This window comes from Oncorhynchus mykiss, chromosome 5, assembly GCF_013265735.2.
Source record: "Oncorhynchus mykiss isolate Arlee chromosome 5, USDA_OmykA_1.1, whole genome shotgun sequence".
NCBI lineage: Eukaryota > Metazoa > Chordata > Actinopteri > Salmoniformes > Salmonidae > Oncorhynchus > Oncorhynchus mykiss.
In genome coordinates this window covers 91,939,088-91,958,362 of record NC_048569.1, presented here as the reverse complement: position 1 = coordinate 91,958,362, position 19,275 = coordinate 91,939,088, and the positions used below count along the sequence as shown (strand labels likewise).

Here is a 19,275-nt window from a genome sequence, read left to right as displayed (position 1 = left end):
TATAGGAAGAGAAATAACTAGGCAGCCAGCACACGTGGTGATAACTCTGAATAAGACTTACTTATGTGGCAAGCTGAGGGAAAATGATCTTCTACCTTCACCAACAAATCCCAGATAACATAACCAATAGATCAACAATAAGACAAGCATGGCTAACTTTACCTCAGTGACTTCAAAGAACGCAGGCCATGAAGTCCTCTATCATGGGTGCGTCACGGACAACTTCATGTCTCCTGTATGCAAACGTCTTCTCCATTTTGAACTTCACTGTCTCTGTTCCTTTTCTTCACATCGGACAGTAGAGCTTTCCGCATGTCTTCGAGACTCTCTCCTGTTTCTCCTGAGGGAATGTGGGGGAAAAGTTCACTTTCTGTTCTCTTTGTCTTTTTAACACCATAGGCTGTACATGACTTCCCTGCAGGTTTGTGCTTCAAGGAGTTAATCATCACCTCTGGACTTCCCAGTCTTCTCAGGCGAGATCGGTAGTTTTCCAGTTTGTATTTCAAACTGGTTTTCCCATCCGCCACATCCAGTGAAGGAACACTTCTCAGGCACTACATGGAGGCTTCTTGATTAGACTCTGTGCAACCTGTTCCATCTCTCCATCAGTGGCATAAACTTTATACTGGACAATTTCTTGCAACAAGCCGTCGTATGTCTGACTTCAACTTAGGCTCTGGATCAAGTAGAGTGCCACTTTCAAGGTAAGCTGAATTGGCTTGCTGAAGTTTTAGCTCAGCATCATATGATAATTGAGGCACACAGAACAAAGTAGGACAAGAGGACCGTGAGCAAGTAGACTCTGGAGAAGACAGTATATCAGTGTCAACTCAACCACTGGATAGTGTTGACGAGTCATCGATGTGGGTACGATTAAAGGCAGAGGTTGTCGGGAGTGGGGTGTTGATACTGCTGGAGGTTTCAGCACAGTGAATTGTGTCAATAACTTTAAGTGTACCTTTGTCCTCTACTTCTGCCATTGAGGTCAGGTTAAAATAACTCAGTTCCAAAAATAGGATTCATGAACTGAAGTCTGAAGTTGCCGTGAAGTGCACACTGCTTCTGTACATCGTTAAGGTCAGTCACAGAATCAGGTAGTCCACAAGGGAAAGTCAGCATCTGGGAACTGTCATCCATCAAGATGATCTTCATTTTTGCAAGAGTTGACATCATCTTGCTTCTTAGTCTGCATAGAAGACAGATAAGAATGACAGTCAAGAATTATTCTTCATGGTCCATACAATGTTAATTATATTTGAAAGTTGTAAGAAATTGTTTTCATATCTAATTTCTATTGATTAGGCAGGCATACATATTAAGTTAAATTCAACCAGTATGTGCTAAACATACTTAACCTCTTATTGGCTAAGCCATTTCAAAGTCATCATGCGGACTGATCCAATGATGTATTCAACCAGTGGATAACTGTCTGCCAGTTCACTTAGTGCCACTAGAGGGACATCTCTTGTGGGAGCAGGACTATGGCTAATGGCTTCAGCTATTTCATTTTTGTGTAAATCCACTGGGAGGGTGGAGACAGTTTAGACCTCAAGTTCAGACTTGCTAAGATGTGGAGAGCTCAACTGATAAGCAATCATCTGATGCTTGGAGGCTAATGAAAGAGACACATTTCATAAGCACCTCAAAGCACATTGTCCATGGCCTTACAAGAAGACCAAAGAACCTGATCATCTGGGGTAGTGTTCTAGATAATGATGCTTCCGTAGAAGCCTAACGCCAGGGAACAGCTCTTTGTATCTATGCCTGTGCTCCATTGTTTTGCTTTCTACATAAGAAATAGAGTCATCACTATGCACAGGGGCAACAACAAGCTCAATGATGTCTTTCAGGTACATAAGTACAAGCCATGCTGGCTCATCTTCAGGTACAAGGGGCTCCACAACACCGAAGTGCTCCTTGTAATACTGCTTACGCTGATAAGCAGTGCTAAGACAATCAACTTTTTCAATAGACTTTAGCACAGGATTACCAGAACAAAACTGCAACAGCAATTTCTTTAATGGCCGATTCATCTCCCTAGAGATTATGTTGACAAAAGATGCCACCAACAAAGTCACTAGATAAAGGGACAGGTATGAAACAAATCAAATGATGGAGCTCCCTCATCAATAGCTGAGCTTGGCCAAATGCTCTAATTTCAGTAGAGAAGCTGCAAATCTTTCCTCAATAATAGTTGCTAAGCCTTTAGCTGTACAATACAAATCAGAAGAAGCATTGGCATCATCAACAAACTCTTCTTCCTGACTATTTGCATGTGATTCATCCACTGATGGTGAAGATACTCTAGTAGTCATAGTAGTCATCCAGGTTTAAAATGTGAGAGCAATGTTTGCGATTTTTGTGAGATTTAAAAGGTACCATTTAATGTTTGTCTGAAAATTACAGCCCACAAACATACAATTAATAGTTTCATTACTGTTGAGATGGCTGTTGATGTGTACAAAATAATCACTTTCTGATGCTAAATCATTACAAGCACATAGATGACAACTGAACATTGTCACGTTTGTGAGATTTTTAGTAACCTCTGAGTGGACTTTAATTTGGTGCACAATTAAGGCGTTCCAGGCCTTAAATGCACATGGACAGTCAATGTATGTACATGGGTAACGGACAGTACGGCTGTAATGTGGGCTTTTAACTTATAATGTTGCAAAAGTTAGGACCTACTTGACACCAATTCTGAACACACCATAGATTTCCACATTCACACAACACTGAATAATAGAGAACAGAAGCATCATAAGACCTAAAGACTGACATTCAGAGTACATTTCTTTGAGGTATTAAAACAACCTCTGATAACAGTACTCACCAACACTATATAACATTTGAATTGGTAGACAAAGCAGCACAAATGGACCTGTAAATATACATTTTGTTCATGAAATCATTTTTTTTCGTTATGAAATGTTTGATTTAATTATCTAGTGATTTATGCATCCACTCATATGCTCATACGTTGAATTATTTTTTATTTTTGTCAAATATTTATTTATTTAATTGATAAATGGACACCCATAATATAAAGTAACACTGTTCAAATGCTAAAATGAACTCCACATCCCATTTCAATAAGTCTGTATGTTTTAAAACATGGAGGCAGCCAAGGGCAAACTGTTAAACTGCATGAAAGCACCAATCTCGTAGGATTGTGTGTATAATCATTAGCTCTTAAATATGTAATGAAAACAGTTTTTAAAAAGTCTGTTATTATGCAAAAAAAACTACTTTTATCTCACATTTTAAAAAAATGCCGCACTAAATGCTAAATTGCAGACGATGTCGTGCACAAGCACCAAAGCATTAGTTAGCTAGCATGTTAGCTAGCTCAAGCGGTGTGCACTCCTCAGCAAATGTTTATTAGTTCTTGGCTTGGTAAATTCAAAGTCCTTGACCAATAGGTAAATATCATGGTGTTTCGCCAACTATCTTTACCTCCTTGCAAAATGGGGAGGAGGTCAGAATTGGCAGTGTGGTGCCAGGACAACAACCTTTCCTTCAATGTGAGCAAGACAAAGGAGCTGATCGTGGACAACAGGAAACGGCGGGCCGAACAGGCCCCATTAACATCGACGGGGCTGTAGTGGAGGGGGCCGAACAGGCCCCCATTAACATCGACGGGGCTGTAGTGGAGCGGTGCCGAACAGACCCCATTAACATCGACGGGGCTGTACTGGAACGGGCCGAACAGGCCCCCATTAACATCGACGGGGCTGTAGTGGAGTGGGCCGAACAGGCCCCCATTAACATCGACGGGGCTGTAGTGGAGCGGGCCGAACAGGCCCCCATTAACATCGACGGGGCTGTAGTGGAGCGGGCCGAACAGGCCCCCATTAACATCGACGGGGCTGTAGTGGAGCGGGCCGAACAGGCCCCCATTAACATCGACGGGGCTGTAGTGGAGCGGGCCGAACAGGCCCCCATTAACATTGACGGGGCTGGAGGAGTTTCATGTTCCTTGGTGTCCACATCACCAACTCTGGAGGAGTTTCATGTTCCTTGGTGTCCACATCACCAACGAACTACCATGGTCCAAACATACCAGGACAGTTGTGAAGAGGGCACGACAAAACCTTTTCCCCCTCAGGAGACTGAAAATATTTGGCATGGGTCCCCAGATCCTCAAAAGGTTCTACAGCTGCACCATCAAGAGCATCCTGACCGGTTGCATCACCTCCTGGTATGGCAACTGCTCGGCATCTGACCGTAAGGTGCAAAAGGGGGCTGCGCTTTGGCAAGGTGGGTGGGGGTTATATCCTGCCTGTTTGGCCCTGTCCGGGGGTATCATCGGATGGGGCCACAGTGTCTCCTGACCCCTCCTGTCTCAGCCTCCAGTATTTATGCTGCAGTAGCTTCTGTTAGGGTCAGTTTGTTATATTTGGAGTACTTCTCCTGCCTTATCCGGTGTCCTGTGTGAATTTATGTATGCTCTCTCTAAATCTCTCTCTCTTTCTTTCTGTCTTTCTTTATTTCTCTCTCTCTCGGAGGACCTGAGCCCTAGGACCATGCCTCAGGACTACCTGGCCTGAAGACTCCTTGCTGTCCCCAGTCCACCTGGCCGTGCTGCTGCTCCAGATTCAACTGTTCCGCCTGCGGCTATGGAACCATGACCTGTTCACCGGATGTGTTACCTGTCCCAGACCTGCTGTTTTCAACTCTATAGAGACAGCAGGAGTGGTAGAGATACTCTTAATGATCGGCTATGAAAAGCCGATGGCGATGGATTTCTTACTACCGCCAAGAGTTGCGCGCAGCTGTGCGTGATGTCAGTGTGTACTGGAAAAGGGTCTTCTGGGAAAAGTATTTCATGATTTGGTGCTCAGGACCATGTATCATCTTTATTGTCCCTCACAAGGAAATCGGGGAAAGGACTGTGGATCTGTCTCCGTCCTTAAGTATGTTCGTACGTTCTTTTATCACACACAATATCTCAGACAGCACAGGCACGATTTGGTGAATGATGCATCTTACTATAGAGATCTGGCAATTACAGAATGATGCTGATTGGCCAGATGGTGGCGCTATGACAAGCGATTGAAATGCAAACTTTGAAAGGTCACGCCCCTAACCCCGTTTGACCAAAAGTCCCTTTCCTCACAAGGAACAATTTTGCCTCAGGGACTCAAAAGGTCCCTAATGATGAATTTTTCACCATTAGAATTTTGTGGGAAATACTTAAATTCCTAGTTCTGTGGCACCGAAAGACCGATCTGCACTAAACTTGACATGTGGCATCTATGGACAAAGGTCTCTCAACTTACTATTTTTCAGACTAGTACTTAAAACAACATGGCTGCTATTGACAAATAAACATTCACATGGGCGTGGTCTGGCACTAATGCATATAAATCAGTCAACGATATTTGTATTGCAACAAAATATGGAACAAATGTTGCAAACCCTGTCAAGAATCAAAATTTGAAAGAACATTCATAACAACCACACGGTGGTGCTATATACGAACACATGTTTATATCACTTGATGTATTTGACTCACCGAGTGATTAAATTTGACACATATGCTCAGGGATATGAGTCTAGTTAACCCAAGTGATATCTCAGACACCACTGGCCTGATTTTGATGAAATTTGGGAGAATAATGTGTCTTGCCATAGAGATCAGTCATTTACACAATACCCCTGATTGTCCTAAAGGGGGCGCTGCATCATTCAAGGGGAATGACCTGTTCTTTTGCCTTGTTTACTGTAGATAAAGTATATTGTTCTCCTATCTTACTGTATTCAAGGAACTAGTTCACAACATTACAGTGCAGGTTTCACAGACTCAGATTAAGCCTAGTCCTGGATTAACAATCACTTTCAATTGAGATTATCCATTAGCAATGCTTTTAAATCCAGGAGTAGGTCAAATCTGGGTCCCGCAATCTGTCCCTAAAAGTAAAAACGGGGCTAATAAGTTGTAATAGAAAATATAACATGAATTGTATGGGAGGACACTCCATAGATACTGTTCCTGCAGTCAATCGCCCCCTAGTGGCCTCATGGGTGGAATGTTATTCATATTTTTCATAATTTTATAAGGAATCAACTTTATTTTTGTTAAACACCTGAAAATCCAGTGTATCGATGTGAAAATGTTTTATTATATTTCAGTCTTCTTTAATGTACACTATCGTTCAAAAGTTTGGGGTCACTTAGACATTTTGTCAATTTTTGTCCATTAAAATAACATCAAATTGATCAGAAATACAGTGTAGACATTGAGGCAGAGTTCCTCTGTCCAGTGTCTGTGTTCTTTTGCCCATCTTAATCTTTTCATTTTATTGGCCAGTCTGAGATATGGCTTTTTCTTTGCAACTCTGCCTAGAAGGCCAGCATCCCGGAGTCGCCTCTTCACTGTTGACGTTGAGACTGGTGTTTTGCGGGTACTTTTTAATTAAGCTGCCAGTTGAGGACTTGTGAGGTGTCTGTTTCTCAGAATAGAAACCCTAATGTACTTGTCCTCTTGCTCAGTTGTGCACCGGGGCCTCCCACTCCTCTTTCTACTCTGATCAGAGCCAGTTTGCGCTGTTCTGTGAAGGGAGTAGTACACAGCATGGTACGAGATCTTTAGTTTCTTGGCAATTTCTTGCATGGAATAACCTTCATTTCTCAAAACAAGAATAGACTGATGAGTTGCAGAAGAAAGGTCTTTGTTTCTGGCCATTTTGAGCCTGTAATCGAACCCACAAATGTTGATGCTCCAGATACTCAACTAGTCTAAAGAAGGCCAGTTCTATTGCTTCTTTAATCAGAACAACAGTTTTCAGCCGTGCTAACATAATTGCAAAAGGGTTTTCTAATGATCAATTAGCCTTTTAAAATGAAAAACTTGGATTAGCTAACACAACGTGCCATCGGAACACAGGAGTGATGGAAGCTGATAATGGGCCTCTGTACACCTATGTAGATATTCCATTCAAAACCAACCGTTTCCAGCTACAATAGTAATTTACAACATAAACAATGTCTACACTGTATTTCTGATAAATTTGATTACATTTTAAAGGACAAAAAATGTGCTTTTCTTTCAAAAACAAGGACATTTCTAAGTGACCTCAAACTTTTGAACGGTAGTGTACATAAAGTCTAATATTGGGATGCAAACTCAAAATGTAAAACATTTCAACTATGTATCTGACATGGTACAGGTGTCTTCTTTTTTTTAGCCCCTAACCATGTGTGTGAAGTATATACTTTTGTTTCTACGATGATTTGTTTAAGACTACCCAGAAACACTCTGGTTTATCCCACTGCAATATTAATCAAGGTCATGGTAATATGGCTTTGGTAATATAAGAGCAACTGTATTAATTTAATATTCTGTTTGCTTTGAATGAAAAATGACAACACAACCACATTGGTCTTTGAGATGGTCCATTCTTCATTAGGTTATAAACAACATTTTGCATTACTGACATTCACAATGGACTCATGAGAGAACCAATAAATTATTTACTAAGTGTGTTTGCTGCAGCAGCTGTAGAAACAGCAAACACAGCCAGTACACCAAGCAGGCCTAGCTGACCAGCTAACAAATCCTTCATGAAGTCATCTGCCTATAAGGAAAAAGACAAAGAGAAAACAAATGAATATGGAGTGCATCTCATCAAGCAAAGCATTAATGAGAATATTCTCTCAATTATACTGTCATGGCTACCTGTTTGGACTCTGATTGGCCGTAACGGAGGAAAGTAACAAAATGCTCGCAGTTGTTTCCAAGGACGTCATATTTTATTGTGCGGCCTTTCATTTTGTCCACTTCCCCCATAATGACGTCAGTCGGCCTTGGTTTGTACTTGTTATCCAAGTAGTTGTTGATTTTGTAAGTATTCCTTGATGCCACATCCTTTAATGTCTCGATTGTAATCATGCCTTTACAGGAAACACTGCCGCTGAATGAGCTAACACTGCAGAAAGATACTCTTGAAGGCCCATCTACAAAACAGGAGGAAATAAAAAGGTGTGTTTTGATGATAAGAGAAATAAAGAGACAGAGAGAACAGCAGATGCTGTAGCTGATTGAATACGTTCATAGAGTTCTGACTATCGACCATGTTCAGGTATCAGTTTTACTGTGGTGTTAGGGCAGCAGGTAGCCTAGTGGTTAGAGCATTGGGCCAGTACTCTGCTGTTAGGGGCGGCAGGTAGCCTAGTGGTTAGAGCGTTGGGCCAGTACTCTGCTGTTAGGGGCAGCAGGTAGCCTAGTGGTTAGAGCATTGGGCCAGTACTCTGCTGTTAGGGGAAGCAGGTAGCCTAGTGGTTAGAGCATTGGGCCAGTACTCTGATGTTAGGGGAAGCAGGTAGCCTAGTGGTGTCACACCCTGACCATAGTTTGCTTTGTTTGTTTCTATGTTTTGGTTGGTCAGGGTGGGATCTGAGTGGGCATTCTATGTTACATGTCTAGTTTGTCTAGTTCGATGTTTGGCCTGATATGGTTCTCAATCAGAGGCAGTTGTTAGTCATTGTCTCTGATTGGGAACCATATTTAGGTAGCCTGTTTGGTGTTGGGTTTTGTGGGTGATTGTTCCTGTCTCTGTGTTTGTTGCACCAGATAGGCTCAGTCACTTTGGATTTTCTTTTCTCCTTGCGGAGATGGTGCAAAATCCACCAACGCGGTCGGTCCCTGGGATTGGGCTGGCCAACACGATTCGGTTTGCTTGGAAGGAAAAGGAGTTGGAGCCTTTAGGACGGGAAACCTTTGGAAGGATAATATTGATGGGGATTCTAAAGCTGACGGTGAAGGACGTGTTTTGCTTCCGAGGCAACTCGTTGGAGGGAGCATACGACGTGGCACTACATACAGAGGAGAAACACGATGATATCCTGAGAAGGGCAAGAGCAGTGGGAGGTGAGAGGCCGATGTGCTACTATGAAATAACAAGCCTGGCGAGGAACAACTTTAGGGTTGTAACTGTCAACATTTACAACCCATACGTTAAGGACGAAGAGGTGAGGGCCTTTCTGGGGAGATACATGGTTAACATCTCCTCAGTAAGGCACATTAAAGACTCCCTTGGGTTTTGGAATGGGAGGAGAGGCTTCCAGGCCCTCCTCAGGGAGGACCCAAAGGGGCATGGTGGCTACCTCCATCCTCCTGCTATGTTCTCCCTAGGGGCTGACAGGGGGACGTTGTGTTATGCACGTCAGCCCCCATTTTGCAGGCGCTGTATGGCCAACGGCCACATCTTTGCCTCGTGCAGCACAAGAAAATGCAGATATTGTGGATCTGGGGAGCACGAGGCGAAGGATTGTGACAAGCCTAAGGCGTGCCACGGGTGTGGCTCGTCAGCACACCTGTGGTGGGGGTGCCCGGCTCGTCAGAGGTCATACGCGTCTGCGGCTGGGGGGGGAGCAGGAGCGGTGGATGGGGGAAGAAGAGGAGGGGAAGGAAGCACGCCTCATGACCAGAGTACAGGTCCAGAGGGGAAGGCCGAAAGGAAGGAGGAGGAGCAAGAAGCGGCGGATGGAAGAGAGAAGGAAACGGAAGGCACGGGAGTAGGAGAACCAGGAAAAGCGGCGGAAGAAGGTAACCGAGTGGAGGAGCATGAGAGAGAAGAAAGCGAGGGAGGGGTGGTGGAGAAGTAGACGGTGGAAGAGCAAGTGGAGTGGGGGGAAAGTGCCCTGGTGGAAGAGATAAGGGGTATGGTGGAGGAGCTGGCGAGTGGGGAGGGTGGTATCTCTCCACTGCCGCCATCACCAAGAAGAAGAGAGTGAAGAGGAGGGTGCGATTGGCCGACAGTGAGAGAGAGGGGATGGCCAAGAGAGCGATGGGGGTGGGAGAAACCTCTGGGTTGCTGCTGGTTTCTCCAGGCCGTCAACTTCTGTTGGGTGGGGACACACCTAACAAGACCCAGGACTGGGTACAGGAGGAGGTGGGGAGTTTTTTGTTTGGGGACTCAGCCTCCCCTATTTTTTTCCAAACCAGCTGCAGCGCTGGGGAGGGGGAGGAGGGTGGGAGTAGACCCAGGGTGCAGGGCACCCCGGAGCCAAACACTATTCCTGCATCCTGGGTTGGCGAGATGGAGGAAGAAACGTCGGGAGCACGGATGGTGTTATCACCGGTAGATATGGAGCAGGGGAGCATCGGGTGAGTCTCCTGTTTTTTTCTTTTTTCTGTCTGGGTTTAGAATTTGAGTGTATTACATGTTTTTATTTTATTCTTTCATGGGGTCTAATTTTACTTTTGTTAGTTTAAATGTAAGGGGTTTAAGGGATTTTGTTAAGAGGAGGGCGGTTTTTAGTTATTTGGAGGGTGTGGGGTTTGATTTTAGTTTTTTTACAGGAGGTTCACCTGAGGGATGGAGGGGATGTTAGTAGGTTTAAGAGGCAGTGGGACAAGGGGGAGTCGGTTTGGGGTATTGGGGGGGGGGGGGGGGGGGGGGTGCACTCATCAGGGGTAGGGATTTTGTGTGGGCACAGGGAGGTAAAAGTGGAGGGTTCTTTTGTGGTGATGCAGGGGAGGGTTATAGGGGTGGATGTCACGATAAGGGATTGTAAATTTAGATTAGTGGTGGTGTATGGGCCACAGGTGGTGGCAGACAGGAGGGAGATGGTGGACTGTCTGGCGCCCCTGTGTGTCACAAATAGGAAATTAGTGATCGGGGGGGATTTTAATACAGATTTAGGAATAGGGGGGATAGCAGTGCAGGCGCCATCGCCGGGCTAATGGCTTGCCATGGTCTGGCTGATGGTGGCCTGCACACTACTCCGAAAATGGCCGGTCCTACATGACGCAACTCCAGGGGGGTTGCGCAGAGGCTCGACTATATTTTTGTACCCAGGTCTTTGGTTAAGTTGTCTGGGCGGCTGTTGCCTGTTTTCTTTTCGGATCACGACGGGGTGCTCCTGCAGGTGGGGTCGCCAGTCTGCCTCTTTGGTAGGGGGTACTGGAAGTTAGATCGGGATGTGCTGGAGGAGCAGGCTTTTGTTGACGGGTTTTTTGGTTTCTTTTGGAGGCTTGAAGGACTCCGGTCCATGTGCGAGGGGGTGTTAGAGTGGTGGGAATTAGTTAAGGTGAGGATTAGGGCTTTTATAATAGGGTATTGCAAGAGGGAAAAAAGGGAGGAGAGGAGGGAGGTGGATCGTATCCAAAGGTTAATTGAACTCGAGTACGAGGCAGGCAACCTCGGCGGGTCGTTTGACTGGGAGAGATCCGCAACCCTAAAGGCGCAGCTCGGGGAGTTGCAGGAGCGGAAGGCTCGAGTTTTCCTGGAGCGTGCGCATAGTGGCTTTCTAGAACACAATGAGACTTGTTCTGCTATGTTCTTTAAGTCGGTTAGGGCCAGACAGAGTAGGAAGGTGGCGTTAGGGAAGAAAATGGTAGTATAGTTAGAGAACCAGAGGATATGGTCAGGGTGACAACTGATCATTTCCAAGGTTTATTTAAGGAAAGGGAAATAGATGTAGAGCAGGGAAATGTGTTTTTAGAACACTTGTCCAGGCGGATGCCGGAGGACATTAGAGAAGAAGTGATGGAGGCCCAGATCTCACTAGAAGAGGTTGAGAGCGCTCTTAGAAGGATGGGAAAAGGGAAGGTGCCTGGGATGGATGGGCTGCCGGCTGAGTTTTATCTCAAGTTTTGGGGTATACTTGGACCAGTGGTCCTCAAAGTCTTGAAGGCCATCCTTGAGACGGGAGTCCCGGGGGGATCAATGGCTGTTGGTGTGCTGTCACTTTTACATAAGAAGGGGGAAGTAACAGACCTTGGCAACTGGCGGCCGTTGCCCATGCTGTGTGTAGATTACAAGCTACTTGCAAAGGTTTTAGCAGACCGGTTGCGCACAGCCCTTCCCTACGTCGTCCATAAAGATCAGACGTGCGGGGTAGAAGGCCGCTCTATTAGATGGAACCTACAGTTAATCAGGAACTCCATCGCTTGGGTTGAAGATAGAGGACTGCCTTTAATGGTAGCAGAGCTAGATCAGGCGAAAGCCTTTGATCGCGTAAATAGATCCTTTTTATTCAGAGTGTTAGGTCGATTAGGATTTGGGGAGAAGTTCATAGGATGGATTCGTACATTATTTGTCGTTGCGGGGTGCCGAGTTAGTGTAAATAGTCACTTGGGTGATGTTTTTGACCTCTCGTCTGGGGTCAGGCAAGGGTGCCCAATCTCGGCTCTCCTCTTCGTTCTGTACATGGAGCCTCTGGGGGCTGCCATTAGGGCAGACACAGGGGTGGAAGGCTTGTTGATCCCTGGAAGTGGTGGGCTGCGTGTTAAGATGACGCAGTACGCCGACGACACTTCCTTGCTGCTGTGCAAGGACTCGTGCCTGACAAGGTCCCTTGCCATCTTTGGGGATTTCACCCGAGCGTCGGGAGCGGTTCTGAACCATGCAAAGTCTTCCGTCAAGTTTTTCGGAAGATGGCGCGGTAGAACGGATGTGCCCGGGGGGTTATCTCTCTGTGAGGGGGCCCTGAGGATTCTCGGGGTCCATTTTGAGACCTCCGGCTCAGCGACGCTAAACTGGAACATGCATATCGCAGTGGTACAGAGGAAGCTAGCAATGTGGAAGGCTAGGTATTTGTCTTTTATGGGCAAAGACCTGGTCCTAAAGGTGGATGTGTTGCCGTCTCTTTTGTATTTGGCGTACATCTACCCATTGCCGGCTTGTCTGAGGAGGCCTCTAGTGAGGCTTGTGTTTCAGTTCATGTGGAGTGGCAGGTGCGAGTGGGTCGCCAGAGCACGCATGCTCTGTCCCATCGGGGAGGGAGGTAGGGGGTTACCACATTTCCCCCTCAAGCTGGACGCAATTTTTGTTTCTTTCTTGTTAACGGAGCTTGCTCATCCAGTGATACACCCGTCCGGTTACCTCCTGCGGGTGTTCTTCTCGTATCAGGCGAGAAGCGTAATGGTGTGGTCTAACACGGGTCCTCGGGCGGAACAGCTGCCGTGGCACTTTGGTCATGAGGCTAAGTGGCTGCATGCGCACCCTGAGGTTGAAGTTGCCCGAGTAGGTTTAGATCACAGGCACCTGTACAACGAGGTCAGACAGGCAGGGAGTCCGCCGCCTGTAGTGGGCATCTCGGCAGTGGTCTGGGAGGGAGTGCAGGCGCGGGGTCTGGACAACAGGCTCAAGGACCTGAATTGGTTGAGCCTCCATAAGTGCTTGCCGGTACGTTCCATCATGTACCGGTATAGTTTGGTGCAATCCCCCACCTGTCCAAGATCCTCTTGTGGCAGGGAGGAGACTGTGCGCCATGTATTTTGGGACTGTGCCTTTGCCGGAGTAGTATGGGCTAGGGCACGGGTGTTGTTAGGTTTGGTAAGGGGGGATTTTGTATTGACGTGGGCCAGGTTAGAGAGAGGTGTAGGGAGAGCGAGAGGGACGGATAGGGACAGGTTTCTGCTCTGGCTTCTCATGAGTCTCTTTAAATGGGGGCTGTGGGAAGCCAGGCAGAACATGGTGAAGACAGGGAGAGATTGGGGGGTGGAAGGGATAGTGAGGAGGGTAGAAGGAGATTTGAGGGGGAGGATGAAGAGGGAGGAGAGGAAGTGGGGGCAGCATGCTGCCCGGGAGAGGTGGAAGGGGGGTTTAGGGCTGGGTGTCATTTAGATTTGTAAGGGGATAGATTAGGGACGAGGAGATAGGGAAAGGTAGTTTGTAGGATGACGGGGAGGGAAGATGCTCCCCTGAGGTTTTGTTTGGGGTTTTTGTTTAGTTAAATTAAAATACCATTATTGAAGTATGAATGAAAATTATGAGTTGTAAAGAATGAATGGTATTGAATGTAATAAATTATTAAAACATTTTTTTTTTAAAGATAGGGCTGTTTAGGTTTTCTCACGTTTATTGTTTTGTTAGTCTATTCATGTATAATTTTCTTTATTAAAGAACCATGAATAGAAACCATGCTGCATTTTGGTCCGCCTCTCCTTCACCACAAGAAAGCCGTTAGAAGTGGTTAGAGCATTGGGCCAGTACTCTGCTGTTAGGGGAAACAGGTAGCCTAGTGGTTAGAGCATTGGGCCAGTACTCTGCTGTTAGGGGAAACAGGTAGCCTGGTGGTTAGAGCATTGGGCCAGTACTCTGCTGTTAAAATTTGACTTCAGATGATATTTACACCCTGCCCCAATTCTGGAATTGGAATATCGGCTACAACAAATACATTTATAGAAAAACATCATACCTGGAGTTATCAACTGGATGACCTTTCCATGTCCAATGTACAGAGCCCAGTGTTTGAATGCACCTCTGTTTATCTCAATCATGTCACCAATCCCCCCCCCCCCCCCCCCCCCACACACACACACAGTCCTGTTTTACTAACCTATTTTCTCCAACACTAATCCTAACCCTAATTCTAACTCTAAACCCCCTAGAAATAGCCTTTTTCCCAGTTGGCCCATTATTTGGTTGTTTACTATTGTTGTGGGAACTTCTGGTCCCCACAAGTATACTGAAACACAGTGGTGTAAAGTACCCAAGTAAAAATTATTGCAACTACTACTTTAGTAGTTTTTGGGGGGTATCTGTACTTTTCTTTACTATTTCTATTTTTGACTGCTTTTACTTCACTAGATTCCTAAAGAAAATGATGTACCTTTTGCTCCATACATTTTCCCTGACACCCAAAAGTACATTTTGAATGCTTAGCAGTACAGGAAAATGGTCCAATTCACACACTTATCAAGAGATCCCTGCCTTTGATCAGGAGGATTCACTAAACACAAAATGCTTCATTTGTTAATTAAATCTTAGTGTTGGAGTGTGCCCCTGACTATCTGTTAATGTAAAAATTTGAAAAATGGTGCCGTATGTTTTGCTTAATATAAAGAATTTGAAATGATTTATACATATACTTCTGATACTTCAGTATAATTAAAACCAAATACTTTTAGACTTTTACTCAGTTAGTATTTTACTAGGTGACTTTCATTTTTACTTGAGTCATTTCCTACTTAAATATCTCTACTTTTACTCAAGTATGACAATTTGGTACCTTTTCCACCACTGATTAAACATGCCCCCCCCCCCCCCCCCCCCCCCCCCCACACACACACCTTTACGGAACTGTTGATTAATAGTAATTAGTATTAGTCAAAGATCAGCAACAGTACTTACTGTGGTTGGACTCCTGGTTTAGATGTGAATGTCTCACTGTTGATTGTGCGTAGTGAAGAAAACCTCACCCTGAGATTACATCTTGTTGTCAAGAGTAGTAGGCTAAGGCCTAGTTCTTTTAGAGACACGTTTGCACATGCCCATACTCATGAAGAAGTTTCACTTTCACACACACATACAGAGCACAAATAATGAGCATTGAGAGAGAATTGACATTGATTTAACGAAAATAAGAACAAAATGAGCAGGGCCTTGAATTTATTAAAGTAATGATTAAAGGTTAAAATGTTAAAGCTTGGAAACAGGAGGAAATATATAGTGGAAGATATTATTAAAGGGGGATTCAAGTAATGCAGTAGAAGGAATAACTATGTAATGTTGCTTTAAGTTATTGTGCACATACTGTTTGTTTAGCTTAGAGCAGGTAAGCTAAAAATTACATTTTTTTTACTTCACATTTTCAAACAGTCCATTTATATTTTGCAACGGGGCTATACATTTGGGTGAGGTGAGTTTTTTTCTCTCTCACCTGAGTAGCCTCGTTTCAATGCCAAAAATAAAATGAAACCTTTATCAGGAATCAAGGTAAGACCCAGATGCAGACAGTCAAAGTAACAAGGTTTATTGTAACAGCAGGGCAGGCAAAGACAGGTCAACGCAGGCAGGGGTCGATAATCCAGGGTAAGGTAAAGGTACAGGACGGCAGGCAGGCTCAGGAACAGGCAGAGGTCAGGCGGAGTGGTACAGGGACAGGCAGAGAGGTCAGGCGGAGAGGTACAGGGACAGGCAGAGAGGTCAGGCGGAGAGGTACAGGGACAGGCAGAGAGGTCAGGCGGAGAGGTACAGGGACAGGCAGAGAGGTCAGGCGGAGAGGTACAGGGACAGGCAGAGAGGTCAGGCGGAGAGGTACAGAGACAGGCAGAGAGGTCAGACGGAGAGGTACAAGGACAGGCAAAGGTCAAAAACCAGGAGGATGAGCAAAGAGAGGCTGGGAAACAATAGGAGCTGACAGGGAAACGAACGAACTGGCAACAAACAGACAGAGAACACAGGTATAAATACACAGGATAATTGGGAAGATGGGCGACACCTGGAGGGGGGTGGAGACTAGCACAAGGACAGGTGAAACAGATCAGGTCATGACAGTACCCCCCTATAGAGACGCCACCTGGCGTTCTACCTGGGCGGATACCTGGTTTACTGGGGTAATGGTAAAATATTTTACTTGAAATGAACCTTACAAATAGCAGTGTTGGGCAATTTGGAAAGCCATAATTTTACCAACAATTGTTTACAGACAGATTATTTCGCTTATAAATCACTGTATCACAATTCCAGTGCGTCAGAAGTTTACAGTGCCTTGCGAAAGTATTCGGCCCCCTTGAACTTTGCGACCTTTTGCCACATTTCAGGCTTCAAACATAAAGATATAAAACTGTATTTTTTTGTGAAGAATCAACAACAAGTGGGACACAATCATGAAATGGAACGACATTTATTGGATATTTCAATATTTTTTAACAAATCAAAAACTGAAAAATTGGGCGTGCAAAATTCTTCAGCCCCTTTACTTTCAGTGCAGCAAACTCTCTCCAGAAGTTCAGTGAGGATCTCTGAATGATCCAATGTTGACCTAAATGACTAATGATGATAAATACAATCCACCTGTGTGTAATCAAGTCTCCATATAAATGCACCTGCACTGTGATAGTCTCAGAGGTCCGTTAAAAGCGCAGAGAGCATCATGAAGAACAAGGAACACACCAGGCAGGTCCGAGATACTGTTGTGAAGAAGTTTAAAGCCGGATTTGGATACAAAAAGATTTCCCAAGCTTTAAACATCCCAAGGAGCACTGTGCAAGCGATAATATTGAAATGGAAGGAGTATCAGACCACTGCAAATCTACCAAGACCTGGCCGTCCCTCTAAACTTTCAGCTCATACAAGGAGAAGACTGATCAGAGATGCAGCCAAGAGGCCCATGATCAGTCTGGATGAACTGCGGAGACCTACAGCTGAGGTGGGAGACTCTGTCCATAGGACAACAATCAGTCGTATATTGCACAAATCTGGCCTTTATGGAAGAGTGGCAAGAAGAAAGCCATTTCTTAAAGATATCCATAAAAAGTGTTGTTTAAAGTTTGCCACAAGCCACCTGGGAGACACACCAAACATGTGGAAGAAGGTGCTCTGGTCAGATGAAACCAAAATTGAACTTTTTGGCAACAATGCAAAACGTTATGTTTGGCGTAAAAGCAACACAGCTCATCACCCTGAACACACCATCACCACTGTCAAACATGGTGGTGGCAGCATCATGGTTTGGGCCTGCTTTTCTTCAGCAGGGACAGGGAAGATGGTTAAAATTGATGGGAAGATGGATGGAGCCAAATACAGGACCATTCTGGAAGAAAACCTGATGGAGTCTGCAAAAGACCTGAGACTGGGACGGAGATTTGTCTTCCAACAAGACAATGATCCAAAACATAAAGCAAAATCTACAATGGAATGGTTCAAAAATAAACATATCCAGGTGTTAGAATGGCCAAGTCAAAGTCCAGACCTGAATCCAATCGAGAATCTGTGGAAAGAACTGAAAACTGCTGTTCACAAATGCTCTCCATCCAACCTCACTGAACTCGAGCTGTTTTGCAAGGAGGAATGGGAAAACATTTCAGTCTCTCGATGTGCAAAACTGATAGAGACATACCCCAAGCGACTTACAGCTGTAATCGCAGCAAAAGGTGGCGCTACAAAGTATTAACTTAAGGGGGCTGAATAATTTTGCACGCCCAATTTTTCAGTTTTTGCTTTGTTAAAAAAGTTTGAAATATCCAATAAATGTCGTTCCACTTCATGATTGTGTCCCACTTGTTGTTGATTCTTCACAAAAAAATACAGTTTTATATCTTTGTGTTTGAAGCCTGAAATGTGGCAAAAGGTCGCAAAGTTCAAGGGGGCCGAATACTTTCGCAAGGCACTGTACATACACTAAGTTGACTGCATTTAAACAGCTTGCAAAATACCCTGCTGCAGCATACCCTCCTGCAGCATACCCTCGCGCAGCATACCCTCCTGCAGCATACCACCTTGCAGCATACCACCCTGCAGCATACCATCCTGCAGTATACCACCCTGCAGCATACCACCCTGCAGCATACCATCTTGCAGCATACCACCCTGCAGCATACCACCCTGCAGCATACCACCCTGCAGCATACCATCTTGCAGCATACCATCCTGCAGCATACCATCCTGCAGCATACCACCTTGCAGCATATCATCCTGCAGCATACCATCCTTCAGCATACCACCCTGCAGCATACCACCCTGCAGCATACCATCCTGCAGCATACCACCTTGCAGCATACCATCCTGCAGCATACCATCCTGCAGCATACCACCCTGCAGCATACCACCCTGCACTATTCAGTATACCATCCTGCAGCATACCACCCTGCAGTATACCACCCTGCAGCATACCATTCTGCAGCATACCACCTTGCAGCATACCATCTTGCAGCATACCATCTTGCAGCATACCATCCTGCAGCATACCACCCTGCAGCATACCATCCTGCAGCATACCACCTTGCAGCATACCATCCTGAAGCATACCACCCTGCAGCATACCACCCTGCAGCATACCATCCTGCAGCATACCACCCTGCAGCATACTTGATCTTCATGAATAGGACTTGGAAATATAGAAGTATAGATAAGCGAAATGCTGCACTCAGCTTACACTTATTGAATTCATCCATTATTGGGTTCCAATACACATTTAGATTTGTGAACAGCCATCCACAACAACCACAATCCGTAAAGCGCAAATAGCTAATACCAATCCTCCCAAACAACAAAACCATACTCCTGACGACTGTGTGTAGCTACGGCCGAAAGATTTGTTTAGATATGATCAAATAGACCAGCTAAATTCATCCTACTATTACAAGACTGTATACTATAGACCAGCTAAAGTCATCCTACCATTACAGACTGTATACTATAGACCAGCTAAATTCATCCTACCATTACAAGACTGTATACTATAGACCAGCTAAAGTCATCCTACCATTACAAGACTGTATACTATAGACCAGCTAAATTCATCTTACCATTACAAGACTGTATACTATAGACCAGCTAAATTCATCCTACCATTACAAGACTGTATACTATAGAC

At 45.0% G+C, this 19,275-nt stretch overlaps 1 protein-coding gene across 1 annotated transcript; it reads right to left on the bottom strand.

Moving 5' to 3' along the window:
• Positions 1 to 7,387: 7,387 nt before the first annotated feature.
• Positions 7,388 to 18,705, bottom strand: LOC110523039 (phospholipase A and acyltransferase 4-like). The gene is made up of 4 exons (XM_036979082.1): positions 18,528 to 18,705; positions 14,155 to 14,244; positions 7,685 to 7,962; positions 7,388 to 7,583 (listed from the first exon to the last, which is right to left on the bottom strand). The coding sequence occupies exons 1-4, from the start codon at positions 18,703 to 18,705 to the stop codon at positions 7,476 to 7,478; spliced, it is 654 nt and encodes a 217-aa protein (XP_036834977.1). The 3' UTR covers positions 7,388 to 7,475.
• Between the last annotated feature and the right edge of the window lie 570 nt (positions 18,706 to 19,275).

Excerpts from the sequence above, each read along its gene's own strand:
- LOC110523039 (XM_036979082.1), bottom strand. The coding sequence starts at position 18,705 with ATGCTTCAGGATGGTATGCTGCAAGGTGGTATGCTGCAGGATGGTATG. Across the intron at positions 14,245-18,527 it reads GGGTGGTATGCTGCAGGATG|TTGGTGACATGATTGAGATA; the intron begins GTATACTGAATA and ends GGGGGGGGGGGA. Across the intron at positions 7,963-14,154 it reads CATCCAGTTGATAACTCCAG|ATGGGCCTTCAAGAGTATCT; the intron begins GTATGATGTTTT and ends CCTGTTTTGTAG.